At 47.4% G+C, this 23,513-nt stretch overlaps 2 protein-coding genes across 4 annotated transcripts in view; one reads left to right on the top strand and one right to left on the bottom strand.

Annotated features, from left to right (window-relative positions):
• Positions 1 to 19,528, top strand: LOC8051902 (coiled-coil domain-containing protein 167). 3 transcript variants are annotated; one of them, XM_029975939.3, is made up of 5 exons: positions 1 to 183; positions 7,110 to 7,204; positions 7,265 to 7,317; positions 15,167 to 15,207; positions 18,737 to 19,528. In XM_029975939.3, the coding sequence occupies exons 1-5, from the start codon at positions 148 to 150 to the stop codon at positions 18,746 to 18,748; spliced, it is 237 nt and encodes a 78-aa protein (XP_029831799.1). In that variant the 5' UTR covers positions 1 to 147; the 3' UTR covers positions 18,749 to 19,528. The 3 variants fall into 3 exon arrangements, with proteins under 3 accessions (XP_029831799.1, XP_042143394.1, XP_002435559.1); XM_042287460.1 differs by lacking the exons at positions 15,167 to 15,207; positions 18,737 to 19,528 and adding an exon at positions 18,624 to 18,719; XM_002435514.5 differs by lacking the exon at positions 15,167 to 15,207 and having other exon boundaries at positions 5 to 183.
• LOC8051903 (potassium channel subfamily K member 1) overlaps positions 19,513 to 23,513 on the bottom strand; it is a 64,232-nt gene continuing 60,231 nt past the window's right edge. The window contains exon 5 of the mRNA XM_040502259.2: positions 19,513 to 22,421. Within this exon, the coding sequence (XP_040358193.2) occupies positions 22,171 to 22,421 (251 nt within the window). The 3' untranslated portion in view covers positions 19,513 to 22,170. The remainder of the gene's footprint in view (positions 22,422 to 23,513) is intronic.

The following is a 23,513-nucleotide window of genomic DNA, read 5'->3' as shown; positions in this document are numbered from 1 at the left end:
CATTTGCAAGCCCTCGTAGCGCGCTAGGCGCGCTTGCCAGCACTTGCCGACACGCGTCGTCTGTCAGCTCGTCTGTCAGCGGAAATCATCAAACTGGAGAATTAGGATTCAAAAGCTACGCGGGGAACAAACCGTTAACGCTTCACGATGCCCGACACGTCCCGAACATCTGTAATCAAAGAGGTGAGCGTTCGTTTCTGCTCATTTATTTTCTGTTACTCGCCAACTTGGAGCAGACCACGCGACTTGGTTAACGTGACACATGATTGTAAACCGGAGACGAACGGCCGACATTTTATTGTTTAATTGTGCTGTTAATCATCGCATCACTCAGGAAAAGTACAATACATCCTTAAAGCGTTATATGCGAAGAGCCATGTGGGTTTTGGCGTTCTTGCCTCTGGTTGTGAATGACGTGCTTAGCTCGATGCATCAAGTAGAATGAGATATGGCGCATCGTTTTCCCTCTTTCAGTTGGAAGAAGACAATCTTGACAGAAATCGAGCGAGGAAACGATAAAAATGTCAAATAAACGAAATGCACACTACTCTCTTAATCCTAAGAAACGAGAAACACCTTCATGCTCTGTTGTAGCATTAGTAGATCGGCTACAGTTGGATGCCACTCATGACCATACTGACTGACTTTTAAGAACTCTCATTCTTACCCCCCCCCCCCCCCCCCTATATTTTCTGTTCATTCCTTTCCAGTAAATTCCAGAACTGCATTTTTTTTTTTTTTTATTATACGAAAATTGCCTGTATAGCAGCATTCCAGTCCCACACTGAGTTTTCATGGCTTCCATACTCTCCCTACCACAGTCTAGAAGGGTGCGGTCAGTACCCAGCGCACATGGACGAGAAACGTGCTTAGAAGATATATTCATGGGGTTCAAAGGTGTTTATTTCTTTTAGCACAGAATGTGTTATATGGCCGGTACCTAACTGTATTCGGTTAGGTACCAGCAACGGAAGTCGACAGGCCGACTGCCAGCCAAACGCTCACGCAGCGCTCGTCTCCTCACTGATTGGACACCAGTGCCAGCCGAACCCCTTCCTCGAGTGCCTCCATGTTGCTCCCGGCGGGGGGAGAATGTCATGTGTTTAGACATATGGCGATGCTCCGCTCCGGGCTTCCCCAGAGAAAGATTGCGAGAGAGAGAGAACGACAGAAAAGCAAAGAAAAAATAAACTTTCAGCCTTTCCACTTTGGTGAAGAAGGAAGGGCAGCGGAGCTGTAGCTTCTGTTCTCGGCGATGGCTTTCCAGGCGAGCGATCTGCTCTTCTTTTGCAAGCGAATCTGAAGCGCTCGATGCAGTGGAACTTTAGGCGATAGCGGCTTCACTGCAGTTGTGGAACCATTCATTGCTGCGCACATCGCCGCTCGTTCCGCTCCCGCCCCTCTTCCTCGGAAGAAAGGTTGCCGCCATCTATGATTGACAGCGGTAACCAGTTGTCTGGTTGCTGCCGTCGTTCATAGATGGTGGTAGCTGTCCAGAGTTCGATGTCCTTATTCGCCTCGAGATCGAACAGTGTCGCCACCGTGCGGCCGAAATTATAAACGCGCGAAAGCGGGGATACCGCCGTGCGTCGTCTGCTACGGAAGCACGCTCAGAAGCATGGATCTCGACGACGCAAGCCCGTTTCCGGTTGAGCTTGACATTCCTTATTAAATGCTTCATGTTTTTGTTGCCGTTTCTTCTTACTAAAGGTTGTGTTGTATCGTTTCCCATGCGTAGAAATTCAGCAAAGCAATTATTATTAAGTCGGAAACTTCCATAATCTTAGTGTGTTGGTTTGTATACAATCGCTGGTCCCGCGTATTTTTGTTATCTCGCACACACCGTGGATTTCATAAAGCATTGAATGTTGAGTGGGTCTGTGGTTTGATTAGAAAATTAACACGACTGATCGCTATCCTTTAATGGACTAATCAATCAATAAATCCGTATGCTGATTTTTCGCCGGTCACATTGCGTGAAAGACGTTAAAGCTACACATTTTTTTACTCGTTTTACTATGTCATAAATGGCACATTGCATTCCCATTCTAAATATGAACACGGGAAGCCTTTTAAAATGAAGTATTTTTGAAGTTATTATTTAAACAGTATAATCACCCTCGGTGAAATGACAAGCACGCTGAAGTGGTTTACCGTGCAAGCCTGAGTCACAAAAGAAATAAAGACGTCAAATATATTAGAGCCGGCATTTTTTACTCCTTGATGACTTTCTACAGCTCAAGAATCCAATTGACCGGCAAAAAAATTTACAATTAAAGCATTACTTGAATAATCTGAACGTTAATCGATGAACTGCCCAGTCCCGATATACGTTAGGTGAGGGCGGAGGGTGATCGGAAAGTCTCGTAAAGGGCCCTCATCAGTAAAAGAGTACCACTGCGGCCGATGCTGTTTGTGTCGTGGTGCGCGTCGTTTTTTAAGTTTGCACAGTCTACTGTGGTTGAATACAAAATTATTTAGACATAAATTTATAGCATTAGCCTCTTGACATCCGCGGCCCTCACCAAGAAAATTGAACCGGGTGAACCCCCACTACCGAGAAAAGCATTTAATAATAGGAACATTGCTGCGTTACTCGCTTACACTCCTTTATTACAGTCACGGCACATATATTAGAACAGTTTGTTTCACTTGTTTCAGTTTTCCTGCCAACCATGCAGTTTGCAGATCTTAACTAGAATAATCTGAACTTTACTGTTACACTCTCCTCATCGCAACACAGTAGATTTGTTCAGACTCCAAAAAACTTACCCACACTACGGCACAGTAAAAGGGCAGAGGAACTTAATAGCATGGCAATTTCCAATACAGCGCTAACTTATCTTCCTTCTAAATATTTATATTACTGCAAAAGCTACAAGTTAAAAAAATAAAAGCATAGAAGCTGCGATTTCACAGCCCACAGTGCCAGTTTTATGTTATCTGGGTGGAAATTTATTGTTTTTTTTAATTCCCACGTTGATGAACCGTTACATCCATTTTAAAAGAAACAAATATTTAACATAAATATTCCAGTTCAGCCGGAGACAGGCATTAGTCGTGGTGATCCATGCTTTCCAACGTCTGCCTAGAGCAGACGACGCACCCACAGAAGCGATTATATAAATGTAGGCCGCACGCTGGCAACACAATTCAATCTTCACTGAAGCACCGAACAGTACCGCATCCTTTTCCGCTAGAATTGTTTTCCCACCGATAGTATGCGACAAAATAAACGCAAGAATCTACGCCGTCTCGCGCGCGAACGTGGAGAGTCTATGGGGCGGCCGTTCTCCTATCCCCGCTTTGATGATGATGATAGCGCGACCGTAGCGCCACCACTAGGTCGATCTCGAGGCCAATTGCTAATCCGGCAGACACGATCCTGGGGAAGCAAGCCCTTAACAGCTCCGCTGTAAAAAAAGCTGACTTTTTTAACATAATCGGTCGAGGTAGTTCTGAGCGTTTGATTCTCTTTTGTTGCGAGCTGGTGTCAAGGCTCTGCTTGGCGCTGCCGCGTCCTAGTCGTTCCGTTTTCCGCACGCTCCGTCTACTGCGTCTTGCACACCAGCAGGATCCAAGAAAGTTGCATTTACACTGTGGCCACAGAAGATGGCACCCGCAAGTAAGACATCCACGGAGCGCTCTCATGCTTACTTTTCATGACACAAGGCCGCTTTGCGCCATCCAGTTCCCACATATGTACACAGTTTCTCCATACTAGCACATCACATTCTGTGTTATCGCTGCCTTTGTCACGCTAATGTGGCAAAGCTTTTTTTTTTCTAATGTTGAATCAAACCCGGGTGAAGTGGTTGTAAACAGATTTACTTAAGAAGTACCTTCGTTTTGCAAATGCGCTAGACAAAAAGATGCCAGTGGTTTCGTGTAAGTCACGGTCGATTGCATGCCCGCCCGTGTTCTGCCGATTAAGACTTCTCTTCACCGAGTGTTCTGTTGACAAACTCACCTCAGATCAGAAGGCCAGCGTGACCTTCTGATCATGCTGGCCTTCTGCCGCAAGTACTTTTGTGACGAGTGGACCGGCTCCCGGTTGATGGCAACGGTTGGGGCATCTCACAAAATCTGGCGATGGTTTGACGGGGGAAGTACTTATCGTATGGAAAGGTTTGATTCGCTGAAGTGAGTGCATTGACCCAATTTCATGTTGCATAAGAGGCAGTTTTTCAGTCTGTTAAATCGAGGGTTTGCATATATAAACATCAACCAGCTCCACAGATGTGGCTTCTATATTGTTGACATTTTTTTGAATCCTGGTGTATTGCAAACATAAACATTAGCAAAACAACACCTTTTTTTTTTTTGAGGGGGTTATTGTAGTTTTGTTAATAGTTGGTTGACCTCTTTCTTTTTGTTGCATAGCGGTCATCTGTTTGTTCACCTTGACTATGTTCTCGGTCTTATATGTGTCAAGGTGAAATCTGCCTCCTAGTTGCAGAGATTTGGTTTGGGGGTTGATATGTACCGTCTTTAGATACGTGTATCCTGGTTTGGGTAAGCGTGATGTCAACATTGTCCTCATCGTCTTTGGTCTGTTCGGGTTCTTTGCCTTGGTTGTCTGTATAAGGTTGTGTTTTGTGAAATAAACCTCAGCTGTATTTAAAGATTCATGTTGTCCTGTCCTGTGCTTCTGTTCCTCTACTCTCCAGGGTTAAATAAATGTCAGCCCTAAACAGCTTGCCTGCGTCCTTGCATTAACTTCTATATTTTGTTCCGAACTTGAGATGGATTACATAAATTTGGTTAACCCGAAAAATTTAGTTTTTGTGTTCCTTGTGCGCTTTGAAGGTTAATCCAAGTGCCCTTCTGCCTTGAAAACATCTTTTACGTTGTGGGAGCCACTTGTTTCCCTCCCCCGAGAAGGCATAAGCCACGGACGTTTTGGGCAAAGTCGTCTGGCTTCGAGCCTGGTCGCTTCATATCATGTCGGGAGAGTACGCCACCATGTTGGCCTGCCCTCCCATACTCCTCCACGCGTCTAACGTTTTTGGTGGACCAGCGAAATTGTGCGAGAGTCGGGCCTGCCCTTCTCCGAGTGGATGTCCGTCTGGTCGAGGGGTCCTGGATTGGACTCTGGGCGACGGGTCGAGTCGCGGAGTACGAGCTCGTCCGGTTGGCGATGACTCAACTCTGGCGTTTCCCCCGACTCTGACAGTCAGCGTCCCCTCCTCCTAGTGGATGTCCGTCTGCCGAGAGCCCTGGCTTGAACTCCTGCGACGACAGGTAGTGGTGTGAGCTCAATCCACCGGCGATGGCTCCGCTTGCAATACCCCTTGGTTTCTCAGGTCTGCGGGCGCTGCACGCACTCTGCCCACAGCTCGCTTGACAGCAGTGTCTCGTTGGAAACCCCTGTTTCCCAATGAACGCTCTTGGATACCCGGACCATCGTTGTTGGCATGGCGTTAGTGAACCCGACGCGGCGACCGCCCTCGCTGGTAGCCATCGGCCGTGCGGTGGGACGGGCATCGGGTTTCTCTTTGAGCACCGGTCTCCGGATGTAAAGGTATGTAAATGTAATCCTCCCCACAAAATGGCGCCCAATATGGGGCGCCATTTTGTGGGCAGGATTTTGTGTACCTTTACGTTCGGGGACCGGTGCTCAAAGAGGAACCCGATGCCCGTCCCACTGCACGGCCGACGGCTACCAGCGAGGGCGGTCGCCGCGCCGGGTTCGCCAACGCCATGCCAAGAACGATGACGGGGTGTCCAACCAGGACACTGCAAAAATCGTCGGGAGACTCGACTCCTAACAAATCGTGCGGCGTTCCATTTCCGCCCGCTTTTTTTTTTGGCCGGGGGGAAAGTTCCCTCCGTCATATCTCGCCTGTGTCCTCCTCGTGAGCCTTGATCTGCTCATCACATGGGTCTGGAGGGCCACTCACACGCTCTGTTGGCTGACGGTCAATTACTCAAGGCCTCCGCTGCTTGAGGGTGAGGGGGAAAGCCAGGCAAGTGCGCGTCGTGTCCAAGTTTGTGTCGTCTTCCCGCAGTTCTGTGGATTGGATCAGATTCCCGCGGCTCTTATGTTCCCAACATACCTTGCATCGACAAACAAACATGGTTGTTTAGGAGTTTAATAAAATAAAATATACTTAAATTCTCGGCGTTTATACATACAACAAAAAGTCTCACTGTTGCGCACTGCACTTTATTTAATTTTTTTCGAGCTACAAACGTGGATTTCGACCAGAAAAGCCGAGCCCGGGTGGCTGAGTTGCGCGGTTTGCCGCAGGAATCTTCCAAATCCACCCAAAGGCAGACCTCTTTGGCCTTCCTGCTGAGGCGACGGCGCTTGCGAGGTTGGCGACTTCATGAGCCTCAGGAGAACAGATAGACGGGCAGCAGGCACACCATTGGCAGGTGGCGTGCGACATCAAGTCTGACAAGCACCGACGTCGAAGAAAAGTGGAGGAGGCGAGGAGGAAAGTTGTGAATTGGGCTTGGTCGGTGTCCAGACAGAGATAAGACCGACGACTCCCGGATGCTGCAATCTTGCCGATTTTTGCAGGAGTCGTGTGTCCTGACAATTTTTGTGGTAGCCTGTTTGGACAGGCCTTGATCTGGGTATCCAACAGCGTTTATCGGGAAACAGGTGTCCGCAGCGCCCGCTGGCTCATGCTGCATGCGCGAGCTCATGCTGCTACCCGTTGTCGCCGGAGTTCAGGCCAGGGCTCTCTGCAGATGGACGTCCACTAGTAGGAGGGGACGCCGACTGTCAGAGTCAGGGGAAACGCTAATGTTGAGTCATCGTCGGTCAGACATGCTCGTACGCCGCGACTTGACCCGTCGCCTGGAGTCCAATCCAGGACTCCTCGACCAGACGGTCATCCACTCGGAGGAGGGTAGGCCCGACCCTCTCGCGTGATCTCGCTGGTCCACCGTGGAGGAGTACGACAGGGTAGGCCAACATGGTGGCATACTCTTTCCGACATGATTCAGAGCGACCAGGCTCGAAGCCAGACGACTTTGCCCAATACGTCTGCGGCTTGTGCCTTCTTGGGGGAGGGAAACCAGTGGCTCCCACAACGTCTACCTTGTATATTTTCTTTGTCAATGTTTGTGGCTTTGTTTCATATCTGGTGCATCAGATCGACAAGAATCAAGCAGCAGTACACGAGTACCTCTTCCAGCTGGACCAGATAGAAACGAAACTGCGCAGGACGAACCTGTCTGACGAGCAAAGGTGCACTTTTGTTCAGCCTCTTTTATGTCGCCCAAACTAAAGAGCTCTCATTTGTTGCAGGGTGGCACTCGAAGATGAGGTTCGCACAGTCAAGAAACAGCTGGATTCCCTCGGTAAACCTCTTGCTCTCATTTGGCCCAATCCTGTGCAATTACAGATGGAACTTGTAGTTAATGATTGGTTGTCCTTGCAAGACACAAAGGTAGACGAAGGTAGTCGAAAGGACCGGGAAAGGAGGGAAGAGAGGGAGGGGAGGGAGGGGGAGGTGTGCTCATTGGCTGCTTCATTCCAGCAATTCAGGATGGTAGTGGGTGGCGAGTCGTCAAATATGGTCACAATCCACCAAGAAACCTTGCCATGTCGCTGGGGGTCATGTGGTATTGAGAGTAGTCAGGAGTACTTTGGTTGCGTGCTGCTGCTGGCCGCTTTCTCACTGGTCGCGTTTCATACCATTTCCTATAAATGGTCTCCTGCTGAAAGGATGAAATTGGGGCTTCATGAGAACCATAGCACACGGAGGATGAATACAAATATTGAGCAGGTCGGCCTAAGGACACCGTGTTCCATATTTTTAGAAAAAAGATACCTTCATAGAGCCTTGCGGTATCTCGGCTATCAACATGGATGTACGCTAACTCGCTTACTGACTCGAATGGCTTTCAACATGTAGCTCGCACAATACTATTCAAATCGCTTTCCTGGAGTTTTTGTTTCCAGGTTTATGAGATTTTGGTAAGGTTATGCGACTGGGCTGTCACTCTGGCACAGAGCAATGACAATGGGTAGAATTTCCCCCTTTCCAGACATTCTTTGTTGGGGATGTTGGAATACTCACAAACACATGTACTTGTACGGAGATTTTCATTTTTTTTTTTTATTTCACTCTGGTATTGAATGAAGGAAAACGAATGGGGCTGTGTAAACATTTAAACAGGAAAAGGTTGATCTGCCTCCAAGATTCGGTGGCACAGTTCGACTCTGCGGAGGGCAAAGGTCGGCATTTTAGGTTGCCTTCACTCACCCTCACCCTCACAGCCATACTCACCTAAGCTCCTCACTCACCTTCACCCTTCACAGCTACACTCACCTTTAGCCCCTCACTCACCCTCATCCTCACAGTCACACTCACCTTCAGCCCTTCACTCACCCTCACTGAACCTCACGGCCCTCATTCCCCTCACACACTCACTGCCCTCATGGCCCTCACACACTCACGGCCCTCACGCACTCATACCCCTTACGCCTCACATGCATCCATGGCCCTCATGCCACTCACGCACTCACTGCCCTCACGCACTCATGTCCCTCGCACCCCTCACGCCGCTCACTCACTCACTGCCCTCACGCACTCATGGCCCTCACACCCCTCACGCACTCATACTCCTCGCGCACTCATGGCCCTCACGCCCCTCATGCACTCACCGCCCTCACGGCCCTCATGCAGTCATACCCCTCACGCCCTTCACGCACTCAAACCCTCGCGCCACTCAGGTCTGCTTCAGACGGGGATATTTCGCCCAGCAACTTGACGTCGCAGCACCAGCATCATGGGCCGCCCGCGTTCACACGCAGCAACCAATTGCTGCAATTTGCCATCATCATCACGAAATTTTATTTTTCTTGTACTATTTAGACACAAAATTACGTGCTATAAATGTGTTTTTATGCATTTAAATCTCGTTGAGAATACTAAATCATATTTTTGAAACGGTATATTTCCAAAAACGATTGATTTCATACCAGAACCAAGTCTTTAGTTGTCATCATCACCGGCACGAGGTATCACGTCAAAATATTGTGTCCCTGATTGGCTGCAGCAGCTTCAAACGTCTTCTGATTGCTCCAAATTGCCCGCTTGTTTCGAGTCGGACCCGATCTCAGCAATTTGTGTCGATCTAAGGAAAGCTAGGGAACATCCCACCAGCAGCACCAAAATTGCTGAGAAAGTTGCTCCGTCTAAAGCAGGTCTCACGCGCTCAACACCCTCACGTCCCTCATGCACTCGTGACCCTCACACCCCTAACACACTCACCTCCCTCACAGCCCTTACGCACTCATACCCCTCATGCACTTATGGCCCTCACGCCACTCACGCCCCTCACGCACTCGTGGCCCTCGCACCCCTCACGCGCCTCACACACTCACGGCTCTCACGGCCCTCATGCACTCACGACCCTCGCGCCCCTCACACCCCTCATGCACTCATGGCCCTCATGCACTCACTGCCCTCACACATTCATTGTCTTCATAGCCCTCACGGCCCTCACTCACCCTCACACTCATGAATTTTCCTGGTTCAGAAACTCACTCGCCCTCACCTCATCTGTGAAGATGAGGGTGAGTGAGGGTCCTCATGAGTGATGTTTGCCGAGGTATGTTGAGGACGACTGTTTGTGTCAGTGTTCGGCAAGGACTCGGATACAATTACGCTTTTCGTTCCCAATGGATGGATGGATAGATGTTTCTGGCTATACCATTTTTAAATGACGGTAGATTGCGCCACCTAGCCTAAGTCTAAAAAGACAAACATGATTCCTCTCGCCCTTCTAAGCCAATTTTCTCCCCCTAACTATCACCAGGCAGTGTGAGACATCACCAGGATGTCCTTGGGGGGATCAGGCTAAAAGAACTAAAAAACATCCCACCCCGCCTCTTCCCCGGGAGAGGGAGTGGCCAATTTTCCTCTGGTCAAACCTTGTCGGCATTACCCCAGCACCGGACCCAATGGGGGACAGGGTTGAGACTTTGGGCCGGAGTCACGTGGGAGGGAGTCCCAATTTTCCTCTGTCCTGCCTGTCCCCAGCTGTGCTAGTTAGCTTTGCATCATTCAATTTTTGCTTGATAATTTCCTCCAATCTTCTAATCTCCTCTTTGTTACTGTAATCCATTTCTCTTCCGTCCTTCCGTTGTTGCCAGTGAAACCCAGGGCCCCGGCCAAATCTTTTACCCCTTCAGGGAGGGCAGGGCCAAACCCCGTGCACTTCAGAGCCAAGTGCTCTAGTGTCTCACTCTCATTATGGCAGGTGGCACATAATGTGACTGCCTCCTGAAATTTAGCCCTATACGTCCTCGTCCTCAAAACTCCCGTTCTTGCCTCGAACAGCAAAGCACTTCCCAGTGAATTTTCAAACAATTTTTCCTTTCTTATGTCCTGTTTCGTGACCTGTACACTGTTAAAGCTGATTTCTCCTGCATTCTCAATCCCACATTTTCCTCTCTGCTTCTTTCACCCCCTTTTTCACTGAAGTACTCTGCTCAGCCCTATCATTAGTGTGTAGGTAGTTAAATGTGACCTTTCGGGTTCGGTTTGTCCATTTTGTGTTTACACTTCTCATGTATAAATGCTTGAACACCTTCCGTGCCCACCGCATATCATCCATTTTTGGCAACCTTTGTTAAAATTCCAACTTACTTATTTCCTCTCTGCTCTCATAAGACGACCAGCCCATGTCCCCTTGTACTCCCTCATTTGGTGTCTTTCCATGTGCTCCAGTGCCAATCTGCCCATGCTTCTTTGTCGAATTTCTGATCCTGATTGAACCTCTGATTTCATGCACAGACCCCACTGCCAAAAGACAGTCCTGGTACCATTGCTTCTTACCATGTACCCCTGACCCTGTCATGTCTATTATAGTTCCATAGTGGCTTGAGCTTCATAATAGATAAATTTATTTTCCCTTTTCTAATTATATTCTGATGTTCCTCTAGATACTTCCTTCCCTTATTGAGCCAGAATCCCAGATATTTGTATTTTTCTACATGTTCTATTGCAATGTCTTGTATCCTCCGGGGCTCCCTCTTTTCGTCGTTAAACACAATTACTCCAGACTTGTCGCTACTAAAACTCATGCTTAAGGTGTCTCCTTTCTCTCCACATACAGTGAAACCCGTTTTGAACAAACCCACGTACAGCGAATTATTGTCAGTATCAAACTCACAAAAAATTTAAATAAAAATGCATGTAAAAAGTACTCTATAACGAACATATTGGCAATGGCTATATCGAACTTTTCCCCCTGGGAAGGCTTCCAGAAACGTGCAAACAGTCGTCTTCTAGCCTGTCCCTTCCCCCCCCCCCCCCCCCCCCCTCCAAAAAAAAAAAGAGTGGGAAAGAAAGAAAATTTCAGAAGCTCAAGTTGCGAACAAAATTGAGTGAAGAAAAGCGATTCAGAAGGGGGGAGAAAGCTAAAAAATACTTTCTGCACGCACGCATGGAAAAATATCTTTTCATTCCAAAACAATTGCCAACAAAAAGAAGCGAATAAAAAAAAAAAAGCTAAGAAAAACTAAAAAAACTGCACACAAGAAAAAAAAAAAAAAAAAAAAAAAAAAACTTTTTAGCACGTTGTTACAAGGCGGAAGCAAAGAGATGAGAAAGAGAGGGAAGCTCTCGGCCTTACAACGAATGAATCGTGGAAGTTCGTTGTAAATGATTTTTGCTATATCGAATTACTTGCTATATCGAGCTGATCGTAGCGTTTCCTGCTGTTCGCTATAAACAGGTTTGACTGTATACTAGCTAGTTCCTGTAACATACCCTAGTTTTCTGCCACAAGTACTATGTCGTCCGCATCCATCAGTCCTGTTTTCACCTGTACTACATTTCTCCTTCCTTCCATATAACTCGCATCAAAACCTAAGTTGCACTTCTCTAATTTCTTTTTCGTTTCACCGAGATATATCATGAAGAGCAAAGGGACAGTGGACAGCCCTGCCTGAGCCCTCTTTTTATTGCTGCGGGTTGTGTAGTTTCTGCTTCCCAAGTTATAACAACCTTATTGTCTGTGTATACCTGCTGAAGAAACCTAACCAAATTTGCATCTGAGTTACACTGCTTCAGCTGACCCCAGAGTTTTTTCTGGCTCATATTATTGTATGCACCCTTGATGTCCAAAAAAGCTATTCATAAAGGAGTTTGGTTCTTTATTGCTATTTCTATGCATTGTGTGGCTACAAATAAGTCACCTTCATGTCTTCTATCTCTTCGGGATTTGTTTTGGAGCTCACCCAGCATTTGCATATCTTCTGCCCATTCCTCCATTCTCCGCTTTACTACCTGCATAGCTAATCTGTATATAACTGAAGTTACTGTTATTTGGAGATATGTCCTAATGCTGTCTTTGTTTCCTTTGCCTTTATATATTAGTTACATTTTACTTATTTTCCAATCATTGGATACTTCTCCTCCCATAATTATTTGATTAATCACAAGCCGTAACTTCAATTTGCTTGTTTTTCCCAGTGTTTTAATATGGTCCGTGGGTACGAGGGTGGTCCGATAAGTACTTAGCCTACAAAAGAAAAACAAAAATTTTGGAAAAGCGGCGATTTATTTTTCAATATAGTCTCCTTTTAGTTCGATACACTTGACCCAGTGATGCTCCAACTTCTTTAACCCATCTGAAAATTATGTTTTCTCGAGGTCTGCAAAGCAGGCTTCCGTGGCGGTGATGACCTCCTCATTCGACTCAAATTTCTTCCCGGCGAGTGACTTTTTTAAGTTCGGAAACAAAAACAAGTCGCACGGGGCCAGATCTGGAGGATATGGTGGATGGGGCAGCAGTTCGTAGCCCAATTCGACCAATTTGGTCGTGGCGAGGGCGGAGGTGTGAGCTGGTGAGTTGTAATGGTGGAAGAGCACTTTTTTCTTCGCCAAATGGGGCTGTTTTTTCTGCAATTTGGTGTTGAATCGGCCCAATAATTCGGCATAGTACAGCCCTGTGACCATTTTGCCCTTCTCCAGGTAGTTGATGTAGATCACACCTTGTGAATCCCAGAAAACGGTGGCCATCACCTTTCCGGCCGATAGGACAGTCTTCGCCTTCTTTGGAGCACGTTCTCCGGATGAAGTCCACTGTTTCGACAGTTCCTTGGTCTCTGGAGTGCACCAGTGGATCCATGTTTCGTCGACGGTCACGAAACGATGCAGAAACTCCTTCGGGTTGCGCTTAAACTGCGTCAAACACTGCTCTGAAGTGGTCTCACGGTTGCGCTTGTTGTCCGGAGTGAGCAAACGCGGCACCCATCACGTCGACAGCTTTCTCATGCCCAAAATTTCATGCAGCATATGACCCACGCGGTCTTTTGGGATGCCCACTGTCTCAGTTATCTCGCACCTTCAATCGGCGGTCTGCCAATACGAGATTGTGGATTTTTGTCACATTATCCTCCGTGGTAGCCGTTTTCGGGGCACTTGGGCGTGACTCGTGAAAAACCGACGTGTGACCACGTTGAAACACGTTAAACCAATTTTTGACGGTCGCCATCGAAGGAGAAGAGTCACTGCATACAGCATCCAAGCGCTGTTTGATTTCACTGCGCGATTTCCCCTCCAAAAACAAGAATCGAATCACCGACCGATATTGCTCTTTTTCCCTTTTTCTAAAATTCGCGGACACGCCTGCTTCCACATGCGGTCAAAACGAAACTATGAGTCCGATTCGGTTGCAATTTTGATAGTAGCTGTCTACGAGAATGTACTACATGATAGTAAATTTCTCTTGCGATAGTGGCGCCATCGGGCGGTGAGGCTAAGCGTATGTTGCCTGTCGTGGTACCTACTGGAACCTTACTTTCTGCCTTATCCTATTCTCTTGTAGTCGTCTCCATTGTTATACAATCCTGCTTTTCTACACTGCCGCTGTCCGTGCTATCCACTGTCCCTCTCTGCTCAAGCTGGGAGAAGGCCTCTTCGATTGTTTGCCTTATATATTCCCGTGCCTCTTCCCCCTCTTCTCTTCTCCCTTGCTGTGTGGTTAGTATGTGTTGGAAACCCCCTTTCTCCCCTGCGCTTTAATGCGCTTCCAAAAACTTTTTGCCGCATTCCTATCTTTTAATTTATTTCCATCATCCACTGCACTTCTGCACTCCCAATTTTGGCCTGTATTAAAGCTGATGTCTCCCTTTTCCACTCTTGGAAGCTCTCCCATTTTGATGCTACCTCGGTTGGCAAGGCTCCCCTTTTCTTTGTCCACCTATGCCCCCTAAATGCCTCTAAATGCTTTGACCTCCTTATTCCACCAGCTTTTTTGTTTGTGTCTTCGTTTTTGCTTTCCTCTTTGTTTAATTCAATGCTTTTCTAATTTTCTTTTAAAGATTCCTATTAAATCCTCATACATCCATTTTTCTTTCTGGTTGTTTCATTATTATGTGCTCAATACTTTTCGATATTTTTTGTACTTGAGCTTCCCACACCGTAAAATGCCGGGCAAGCGCCCACTCAAAATTTTGAGATAATTGTGAAAAGATGGGAGATGGGCGCTTGTCCAGTCATCAATTTTACATATCAATGTGCTGTGCATATTTTCTCAGATCTTACGAATTTGGGGATGGGCGCTTAGTGTGGAATGGGCGGATGCATGGTATTCTACGGTAGTTTAGGCTTATCCACCCGTTTCTGCGCTTGTTGTTCTGGTTCGGACGTGCCATATTTAATCTTAATTCCTTTGTGGTCACTCTCTAAGCTTTTCGTACCTTCCTCATCTATTTCCATATTTCCTAGCCTGTCATACAGTTTATGGGACATGAGGCAGTGGTCTATTTCTGAGAGTGAGTTGTTTCGTTCCCACATTATTTTCCCGTCACATTTTACCTGTGCATTAACTAACACTAGGTCCAGGGCATCGCAGAAATGTTCTAGCAACTTTCCGGCTGTATTTGTGAATCTGTCAAAACTCTTTTAAGAGGGCATTCGTGTCTCCTATGATAATTATTTCCTGATTAAGGCCAGTTTTGCTGATGTCCCTCGATATACATGTAAATTGTTCCGTATTTTCCTCCCTTGAGTCATTTTCTGTTTTCAGGTAAGCAAACCCCAGAAGAGTGTCCAGACCTGTTACCCTAACTTTCAGCCATAAGTGTTTTCTGCATCTTTCCTTCTCTCTCTCCCAGTCCTGTCCTTTAGCTAACATTCCTAGACCTCCACCTTTGCATTCACCTCCCCTCCGGTTGCATCCCATCCAGGAGTAGCCTGGCATGTATGGTGGTTCCTCCTCATCCCTCAGGTGAGTTCCTGCTACCCCATACACTGTGAAATTTTCCGCCTCTAATTGTTCACCCATCTCCTCCCACTTTATTCTGTTCCTGCCTCCCTGCATGTTTATGAAGCCTGTATTGAGCCGATTGTTCCTCTTATTTCTACGAGGCTTCCTCCTGCTCTCCCTGCTGCTTTTGCGGTACTCACACTCGGGAGCTTCCCTTGACTCTGATACGGGTACAAATAGTACTGATACATCTACACCAATGCCCTCCGGGCTCCGTGGGTCCCCCAAAAATCTACGACATGACGCCCAATCCTATACCTCATCGTGCCACCTTTAACTCCAGTGTAGTGGATGCCCTATGCTAAAGGGTCGGAGCGAGCCTCATACACCACTTTGTTTACTTCCAATACACCGTACTGAAGTCGTTGGCTCATCCCCCTAGTCACCCGGTTAGCTTGCAACACCCGCTGCTCTGTCTGATAAGACTGTCCCCCTGACCTCTGGGATAGTGCATATTTGCACATGCACCCTCTCAGAGACCTCTCTCAGCCTACGTACACCAGCCTCAATGTGTCTGCTGAGGTTCTGGCTCTTTCCCTTCAACACGTCATTGAGTCCTGCATGCGCTAATGCCAAGTTTTCTCCCTCCATGTTACCCCAGAGCTCTTGCTTTGCTTTCATCATAACGTCTGTGACACACTTCCCTGACTGGGCCACCTACATTTACGCTCTCATCCCCTTTCGCCCTGGCCAGTAGACCCCCTAATCCTCGTTACGTTCCGAGTCTCCTACCACCGGTACCCTCTTAGCCTCCGGCTGCCTGCCTTCACTCCCTTTTCCTCCTTCCCTGCCCTGCAGCTGACTCCCTCCAGCTATCTGCACCACCTCACTTTGTATCTGTCAGTTTACCACCGTGTCCTTTACTGCCCCGCTAGTAACCTGCGCCACTATGGCACTGTAGGTTCGAGGTGCCACCCCCGTCCCACTGTCTTCCACCTGTTCACTAGCGCTTCCCTCCCCTGAGACTGCCCTTCCCGCTACGTTCGCTGTCACCTCCCTCCTCAGCTGCTCCAACCCAGTCTCGCACTCCCTCTTACGCTGCCCCATCTCAGCCTTCCACACTTCCCCCTTCTTGAACTCCTCCACCTTTCTCTCAAGCTCCCCCCCACCTGCTCTCCCGTTCCTCACCAAGCTCGCCTACCGGGTCCTCCACCTTTCTTTCCCATTCACTGATGAGCTCCTGGAGCTCTACCTTGAGTTCCTCTCCCTTAGCTGACACCTCGACCCGAGCCTCCAGGACCACTCGCAACCCTAGCTGCGCACTGCCCTTCTATCAACTTAAATCCCTCCGCAACCCTCTCGCAGATTCGGCAAACCAAGCTACCCTCCCCTGCCTCCGCTAAGCTCTCAAGCTCTGTCTCATCTAGATGCCCCGCTGCATGCACTCAAAACACAACGCTAGGTCATCACCCCCTTTGTAAGGTTTCCTATGCCGAGGCATTGCGCCTATCTACCTCAAACCGTTCCTGCCAAAAATTATAACAAAGCCCTACTCTAGCCTTACTTGCTAGCGCCCTCTCGGCAGCCTAAACTAGCCTAACTTCCTATACTAGCGCTTCCTAAATCTAGGCAAACTATTTCCTGCACGCTAGAACAAAATCTACAAAGGAAACACCAAATACACTTAGCTTCGCATGCCTTCGGAAGAGCTCAAGAAGGGTTAATGGCTCCAAGAAATGGCGACTGCCAATGTTGCCTGGCGACTTTTTGGAAAGGGTCTGTTGGCTAAAAAAAAGCTCCATCTGGCCACATATGACACGGCTGACAGCATCAGTGCTGCTGTGCAGATCATATACTGGTGGCGTTTCTGCTACAGTGCGGACAAGCGAATGGCTCCATTAGCATCGCTTCTACCGGGTGATTCAAGGAAATGGCAGGCTCTTTAAATTGACCGGAAAATTCGGTTTCTTAACCTATCGTGCTATGACTTTGTGCAGCGTTGCCCACAGATGGTGCATTTTTTTTGTAAAATTTGCAAAGAGCGAACTTACCGGAGGAAAAAGTAAAAAAAAGAAAAAGGCTTAGCTCCTATGGAAACGCAGCGACACCACCGGTCTGCAAACAGCACGGCGCCGTCTCGCACGGGAGACGAGAAATGGCGCAAGCGGTCGCGACGCCAACTGCCGCCAACGAACGAGCAGACGACACCGAGAGCTGGCGTATTTAGCAGGCAAGGAACTGCAGTTCCTTGTTACCGCGCCTGTTTTTGTTTCTGCGACTGTCGCCGCCCGCGGAACGCGCTCCGCTTGTGAGTCGAAAAATTGTCTGCTAAAGACGCTGGCTCTCGGCGCCGTATGCTCGTTCATTGGCGGCGTTCGTTGCGCCATCTCTTGTGACCCGTGCAAAACGGCGCCGTGTTGTTTGAAGACCGGTGGCGTCACTTCGTTTCCATAGGAGCTAAGCCTTTTTCTTTCTTTAATTTTTCCTCACGTAAATTCGCTCTTTGCAAATTTTACAAAAAAAATGCACCATCTGTGGGCAACGCTGCACAAAGTCGTAGCGCGATAGGTTAGGAAACTGAATTTTCCGGTCGATTTAAAGAGCCTGCCGTTTCCTTAAATCACCCAATAGTCTAGTATGCTAAAGCAGGCAATGAGCACACCTCTGCCTCCAGCCCACCCTGAGGCCTGACCTGAATGGCAGTCACCATTTTGCCTAGAAGCCTGGCCTCAGAAGCTGCCTTTTCGATAGAGGGATGGATGCACATAATTGTCAAACCCTTGAAATCGGGTAACGGTTCGTGCCTCCTAGTTAGTGGTTTTGCAATACGTCGGCTGCCATTCTGAAGCTTTCAGGAGCCCATCAATATTGCAAACAACGACGGATTGTGAATTCAGTAGAGCTTTATCTCTATCTAATCATTCCAAATTAGAATCTATCTCATATCTAGTAATTTTTGAGGAATGCACCCATCTTTCACTGGACTGTTTGATAGACCTTTTGTGGAACTTCCGAAAAGCTGCACGTAATGAATTACGGAAACCTCCTGGACGCTCCTCTCTGTCCTCGTAACATCTGCCATGTGACACTGAAGAGAGTGAGAGGGTAGTGCTGTTTCTTACCTGCCCTCGCCTGCACGTCCTTCGTTGCCTTGAAGGTCGCCCCTGTTGTCAACTGAAGCTGTCTCTGTACAGGCGGTTCGCAGCATTCTTTTCGGGGCAAGCACTGCACGCTTTGCAAGAGGTTTATTGTTTGAGACTGAACTGTATACCTTTAGAGTGCCTTCATATGCAAACATGCTTTTGCTTGAGTGGCGACACCTCAGCCATGTTTCTGCCCTAGTCGTTTTTTTAATGTCTTTTGAAGTAAGTGCAATCTGTTTTGATTCAGCTCAAGTGCATAACCTTGGTTATTGCTTAGACTATATTAACACACAGGTCACGGACCGAGTCACGAGCAGGCCAACTCGATGATAACAAGGATGTCTTCACCCTGAGACAGACACACATGTAATCACCCTATATGCCTTGCTTTTCCTCTTGCTTTCTAGAAAATGAGTTGACTGGCCTCAGAAAAGAAAACCGAAAGAGCATGGCAATTGCAGGCTGCCTCTTCCTCCTCTTCCTCATCATCTATTATTTCCTGGTGCTGAAGACTGTTACGGGGTAGGGCCGCTCCGGGTGTCTACACCTACACCCGAGAGATTTATACCTATTTTTGTACACTTCATACTCACGTATTAGGTGACGAGCTTCTTTCATTCTACTGGTGCTGTTGTTAATCTTGCAAAAAAAAAAAAAAAGAATTACAGGGTTTCTAATTCTGGTCGAGAACCCTGAGCCCAGTCGAGGGTTTTCTTTCCTTGGCTTTTGAGTTTTTTTGGCATCTATTACATTGTCTCGGAAACAGTATAGAATCAAAAATTTGTATGTGCGACTAATAGGGTTGTACGACTTGCTACATCGACCAGAAATATGCGACGCCTGCTGCAGTAGTTGGCTTTATTTATACCGGAGTGCATGTTCACTCTCTAAAGAAAGCAGAAAGGGATTAAAGGTAGTAATATGTTTCCATTTGAGGGGTGAATTCACCCTAACCTAATCTAAATAGTGTGCATGGTGTGTTGCCTGGGGCGCATCAACCCCTGGTATGTTATTCCAGGCACCGTGGTTTGCAATGTATAAATGTAAAGTTGTCCCGCATCCCCAGATAAAAAAATCCCTGTATGTGTCCTAACCACCCTGCCTGTCTACATGTAAGGGTAAAGGGAGCACTGTACGGAGGGATAACAATCAGATTGTTACTGGAGCAATAAAGAGACCAACAAACGTTTCATCATTTATTCGGCTTTCTTTCCATATTTAATTCCATAACAATTACCGAGTCCTAGATGTGAGGAGTATGTTTGGTCATCAGTTTTGCTTTCAACCATTGCAAAAACAAACACAACCACCAAGTAGATATATACATGTACAGATAGACTCATTTATACACAATATATATATATAGTATCACATGGAGTGTCGATGAACGTCAGATGTCGGGCTCGTTATAGTCTGTTTTTTTTTGCCGATTCGAGTCGAGACGGCTCCTCTGTCGCTTCATGCAGTGACTCTCTGAGGCCCAAGCAAAAGACGTGTTTGGCACACTGCGGCAACAACAAGTAGCGTGAACACACCCAAGTGCTAAAGCAGCAAAACTTGAGAGCGGGAGGCAGTGGATCCAGTGTTGTTCTTTGCTTGTTGCCCCTTTCCTATCGAACAGCCAGAGGATATTCTTGCTTGCTTTTATTTTTAGAGCTTTTAGACATTGGAAAAAGCAATGGTAATAGACTACATGCAGCACATTCAGAAGGTACTACGCAAGATAAATTCGTCTCGTTTCAACAATATACAACAACATATTTACAGAACAGGCAAGAGAGTTTATAGACTATCACAGGACATGATATGGTTTTTTTTTAGCAAAATTGACACCAAATGACTCGCTGTGATGTGCTCTTGTAAACTGAGCGCAGAATTTGCATAAAATGTCAAACGTGAAGTACAATTGGTGAGTTGTCTCGGTTTTAAAAATCCAAATGTGGCCGTACCAGTGTACAAGTCGCACCAAAAGACTCGTATTTGAGTAGGTGACATAACCAGTTTGTGGAGAAGTGTAACAGTCACAAATGCCCCGTGGAAGGCATTGAAAAATAAATATAACGCCCCGTCGGAAAATAATGTCAGAAGGCGCGAACAACTGCTCGGAAGAGTTGTTGCCGCATAGCAGATTTTTACGACGGTTCAGTGCATAAAAAGGCTGACGAAGCTCGACCCAAGTTGCTTCGTAGTGGAAAGACAATGCTGCTCAACGGCACTCGCAAAACGGGCAAGGGACTCCATAGGATGGCTCTTGCGGTTTAGGTAAAAGCGGTACTCAAATCCTGCAGGACCAGATACTACATTGTTTAGGTTTTCAGTAAAAAGCTAAACTCTCAATGTAAAAAAAAAAAAGTGTCTAAACTTCCATCTGGCAATGAACACCATCTTTTAAAAATTTTGTCGGAACGCTCGTTGCAGTTCGACCTCGGACTGTTTCAGATGAATCCTCCGAGAACAAGGCGAAAAAACACTCGTGTCACAGTTTCTGGAAGCAGGATTGGGGTGGAATCTCTGAAATTGCACGTGTGTGTAGCAGGTATAGCGTGTCAAAATCACAGATTGCCGTGACATCTAGGACATTGAGAAGCAAGAACACAGAGAATGAGACAGAGGCTTATGTGACTAAGAACGACACAAAAACAAACAACACTGCGTTACAGCTTTCGCCGCCCTGGGCTCTCTCGAGATATAGCGTCGTGCAAACATGCATTTTTAAAAGCAGTTACACTGCAAAGGGGAGATGAGAAAAGAAAAAGATACACTGCACACACACACACACACACACACAAAAAGATTCTCGAGTTTTCCGGTCCCAGACCGTCGGCGTTGGTTCGTGTCAGATCACGTCGTGTCATTGTAGGATTGTGGAATTGGGGTAGTTTCACGCGGAACCCTGTTCCAGCTGGCCTAGTCTGTGGCGTGGGTTATCTTTCACTGGAGCTCTCGGGGAGCACTGTGCTCTCGTCGAGAGCAGAAAGACGTGTGCACGCTGCGCTGCTCAGACGTGTGGTGCGGCACTGAGGTACCGGTCAGGACGCTTCCAGGAGAATGCCGGAATCTCGGCCCTGCATCTAAATCAAGTTCGGGAAGAGGAGAGGACGTCCATGGCATGGGACACGAGGAAAGGGAGGTGACCTGGGGGATCCACCGTATGGCAGCTACCGTGGGCCATCAGAGTCCCGGATGTTCATGGAGCACCGACTTCCGAGCGGTTGCTCGCCGGTGTTCCATGGCATTGCCATCGAGTTTGCAATGTGCTTCAATAGCTGCTTGCAACCTTTTGGCACGAATCCCGTACGAGCCTCTGTCTTGCGTTACGACATTCCTTCATTCTCAAAGGCTAGAAGTGTGCCAACGAAGTGATCGAAGGCAGTGGTGCGAAGAGACGTGGGAGAATAACCGAGAATCTGTTTCATGCCAAAATGTAGCATTATGGGCTAGGAGTGCACGAATGGGGGTTCAAGCCATGCTGTGGCATACCGGGCACTGTCTTCGTGGTGCTATGAGAATCCAAGCGGTGTTGCGCCCCCTTGCGCTGCAATGACTATGATTGATGTAGCGCCACTATTTAACTCAAACAGCAATTTTGAAGCGCCTCTTCCGGAGTGCCACCACGTTTACGTCAGCGAAAGTGTGGAAGGCAAGAAGGCCAGGTTGGTTTGGCTTTTGTGCGGCAGTATCTTGGTCCAAATAACTCTGCCGCGAGTATCAACAGCAGCCCGATTTGGTGAGGCGAGTTGGCGAGTTGGGCCCGTAGCTCCGGCACGTGCCACGGAATCCGGCACTTGGAGAACACTAGGTGGCTCTAGGTGGCGGGAAGTACGCTTCTCACGGGGAATACTTAGGGTATGTCCTCGGGGGAGGAGGAGGGGGGCGGGGGGTGAGCCTTGATGTGACGGATGGCTGGCTGAGGGGGGTCGTCAATCTGCTGGGTGTACTTGGGGCCGAGGCCGTGGTGCAGGCGCACTTTCTCTGGGTCATTGGTCATCTCGTCGCTCTTGAGCAGGAAGAAGATGCCCACGTTGAGCTGGGGTATGTCGTACAGCACGTTGAGCAGGAGCATCATGAACGTCAGCCCTACCAGCAGGTAGCCTGCAACGAAAGGGTGGCGTCACGGCTGCGCCCCACAAACTGGACGGTCTTGGCGGGAAAATAATTTTATTTAATGCCCTTCATGTCACTCTTGACAGGATGATTATAAGACATGTATGGGACTACATTACGTAATCTAATAGAACGGAAATCATCATTATATGACGTTTAGAAAGTTACAAGTGAAACAATTAATTGACTGTGCGATGCAATCCATTGTGTGATTAACATAAAAAAACTCCACATTAGCAGTCACTCTGCACTGCCCAAATTAGCTGTCTAGAGTGGAAGGATGTTTGACAATATCAAAGCAGATTACCCTATGTGAATTTGGTGTTCTTTTTATGATCTAGGGCAGGGGTCTTCGAACCCTGCCTACGGTGGTCTTCCGACTGGCCTGCGGCAGGCCGCGATCCTTTAAATTGAAACCGGCCCGCAGCCCGCTTCAGCAGGCTCGGTGCTAGTGGCGTAAAAATGAGCGTACGGAAAGAAATGCTGCTACGACATGCGCCAACCACGTAAATGAAGATACTAGAAAACGCGGCCGAGCAGAGATACTCCAAAAAGTATCCCAGAATACAAATACTGAAATGTATTTTAGATCCAAGCTACAGATACTGAGAAACATTTGTCATTTATGCAATGGGATATTCCTGAGATATTTCCGCAAAAACAAAAAAAAGTATTCCAGATTGCAGATACAGATATATTAATGAAATTTTTCCTGAACAGTGGTAGGTACAGAGGGTGCAGTTTGTGGTGAATGCAAATGGCAGGGCTTGTATTCCTCCAGTTTATGTCAGTTTATGCACTTCCCCTTACCTCAAACTTTTCATCTATTCACGTATTACAAATTCTGGGACCCCTTGTACTGAAGAGGTGGTGTTAAGCTTATCATAGAAAACCGACAGTTAATTTTTGGCAGCCAATGTAACGAGGTCCCCAAGCCTGGCAGAGTAATGCGATACAAGCGATACATCGCTTGTACGCTACTAAAATACAAATACATCTTTCAAAAATATCTCGATACAGAGATGCAGATACTCGAAAGCATCTTTAATATACTATTGTGATGCATTTGCATGGCAATAC

Source organism: Ixodes scapularis, unplaced genomic scaffold (assembly GCF_016920785.2).
Source record: "Ixodes scapularis isolate PalLabHiFi unplaced genomic scaffold, ASM1692078v2 PGA_scaffold10__122_contigs__length_95168666, whole genome shotgun sequence".
Taxonomy (NCBI): domain Eukaryota; kingdom Metazoa; phylum Arthropoda; class Arachnida; order Ixodida; family Ixodidae; genus Ixodes; species Ixodes scapularis.
This window is presented reverse-complemented; position numbering and strand designations above follow the sequence as displayed.